This window comes from Austrofundulus limnaeus, unplaced genomic scaffold, assembly GCF_001266775.1.
Source record: "Austrofundulus limnaeus strain Quisiro unplaced genomic scaffold, Austrofundulus_limnaeus-1.0 Scaffold114, whole genome shotgun sequence".
Classification (NCBI taxonomy): Eukaryota; Metazoa; Chordata; class Actinopteri; order Cyprinodontiformes; family Rivulidae; genus Austrofundulus; species Austrofundulus limnaeus.
In genome coordinates, this window is record NW_013952516.1 from 1071265 (window position 1) to 1073208 (window position 1944).

Sequence of the window (1944 nt, forward strand, 5' to 3'; positions counted from 1 at the left end):
TATATATATCCAGCCCCCCGAAAATAGGCCTAGTGATGCCACTGCTTCTTGCTTAGACTCAGAGAAAAATGGCATAATGTTCTTTCAAAACTGTTTGGATACATGCATTGATACAGAGTGTAATTTGTGTACAGAGAAATAAATGATCAATAACAAATTGATGTCTTAAAATATTTTATGTTAATTGAAATTAATGGCAAAAATTCAAAGACTTTTTTGCATTTTGGGTGGATGATTTGTCTAGGACTTCAGCCAACACTGTTGTTTCACAAAACGCAAATTAATAAATAAACGTAGAACGGAACATAGAATAATCATGAGAATAATGTTCTTGTTTATAGTTTTGGCTCACCCAGGTGCGCACTGGCCTCTAGCGCAGCGGAATGTAACCGCGTTAACGTAGGAAGATGTCTCATCCAATGACCGTTGAGAGTCGTGTCATGGTGCCTCCCTATTGGTTCATTCTAGGAAACTGGAGGCGGGATTTGTGCAAAGCCATACGCTCTGGAGAAAACTCACCGACGCGACGTCGAAAAGACAGGATTTTGACGAGGCCCTTGAGATTGTTTAATGTCAAGAACAAGACAACGTAATGTTACAAAGTCTTCATAGTACTTTTGGGTGATTATTTTATTATAAAGTTGTTGTAGCGTTACGACGGACTTGAAACTTTGTCAGAATTAAATGGTTTAGCTAACGTTAGCTTAAGGTGTACGTCGCTGCCCATAAACATTCTAGTATCGGATGCTAACGGTTCGTTAGTTACTGACATTAGCTTAACGTAAAACATTAGTTACAGTTTATAAATGCCGTATACAACGTTTGTATTGTGTGATTGTACATGAACAAAGACATTGCATGACTTTAGAAATCCAGGCAGTCTAGTAACAACGTGCTTAGACAGAAGTGCTAACATACAGCACTGCGCAGAAAAGGCGCTCCTTGGCTTCACATTATTTTGTTGTTCTGCAGGCCTCCCACGTGGTGCATTCATGAGTCGTACTTTCATCTGCAGGGAGAATTTTTAATAAAAGCGTGAGTACCTCGTTTGTTTTATTGTTTAACATCCATTTCAGCTAATGCCAGGATATGTCTCGGTTGTCAGTTGAAAAAAATATGGCGGTATGCAGCTAAACACATTACTTTCTACTTCCTTTTGCAGGATGAATGCTCTTGACTAGAACTCACTGTTGGTCAGACGATAAAACAAAAGACCAAGAAGGACGTAGACCTTAACAGCAAGGGGCCATGGCTTACTCAAGCTACAGTAACCTGAGCAGGGCTCAACTTACATTTGAATACCTGCACACAAATTCGTAAGTACCACTTTTTTGTTTTCTGTGTCAAGTTGTGTCCTTTATACTACACCTGCATGGTGTAGTAACGGATATTCAGCTACACAAAAATACAATTTTAAATGTTTTTATCTGCCATCAAACTTGTTCAAGGTATTTAGTTTACTGACTCACATGGCTTGCACTTAACAGAGGAGTGAATAACAATCAAAACCTTATTTTATGATCGCTTCACAGCACCTGTTTTTTTAATGCATATATTCAAAGGTTTACTTCATACAATCCCCCTTTTTCCTGAAACACAGGCAATCGTACATAATGAGATATGAACTGGTGATGAAATTATAAAATACTGTTAATAATTTATGTTATGTGAACTAGGAATGTGCGATATGGCGAAAAAATCATATCACGATATACATTATGATGAGTGGCGGTAACGATATATATCACAATATAAAACTTATAATAGAATAATAGAAAATAAATAAATCACACATTAATTGAGTGGAATAAATATGTATAGGTAAAAAAATTTAGACCTTAAAGTCTCCTTTTTAAAGGAGACTTTAAGGTCTCCCATAAAAATCTAAATTTAAGGGAGATCTACCTGGTTAAATCATATACTGTGTGTGTGTGTGTGTGTGTG

The 1944-nt window shown here is 36.8% G+C and overlaps 1 protein-coding gene across 1 annotated transcript in view; it reads left to right on the forward strand.

Annotated features, from left to right (window-relative positions):
* The window catches only part of morc2 (MORC family CW-type zinc finger 2), a gene marked incomplete in the record, with an annotated part of 13397 nt that overhangs the window by 2290 nt on the left and 9163 nt on the right, over positions 1–1944 (forward strand). Inside the window, 2 exon segments of the mRNA XM_014014410.1 lie at positions 974–1035; positions 1163–1316. Coding sequence (XP_013869864.1) covers positions 1249–1316 — 68 coding nt within the window.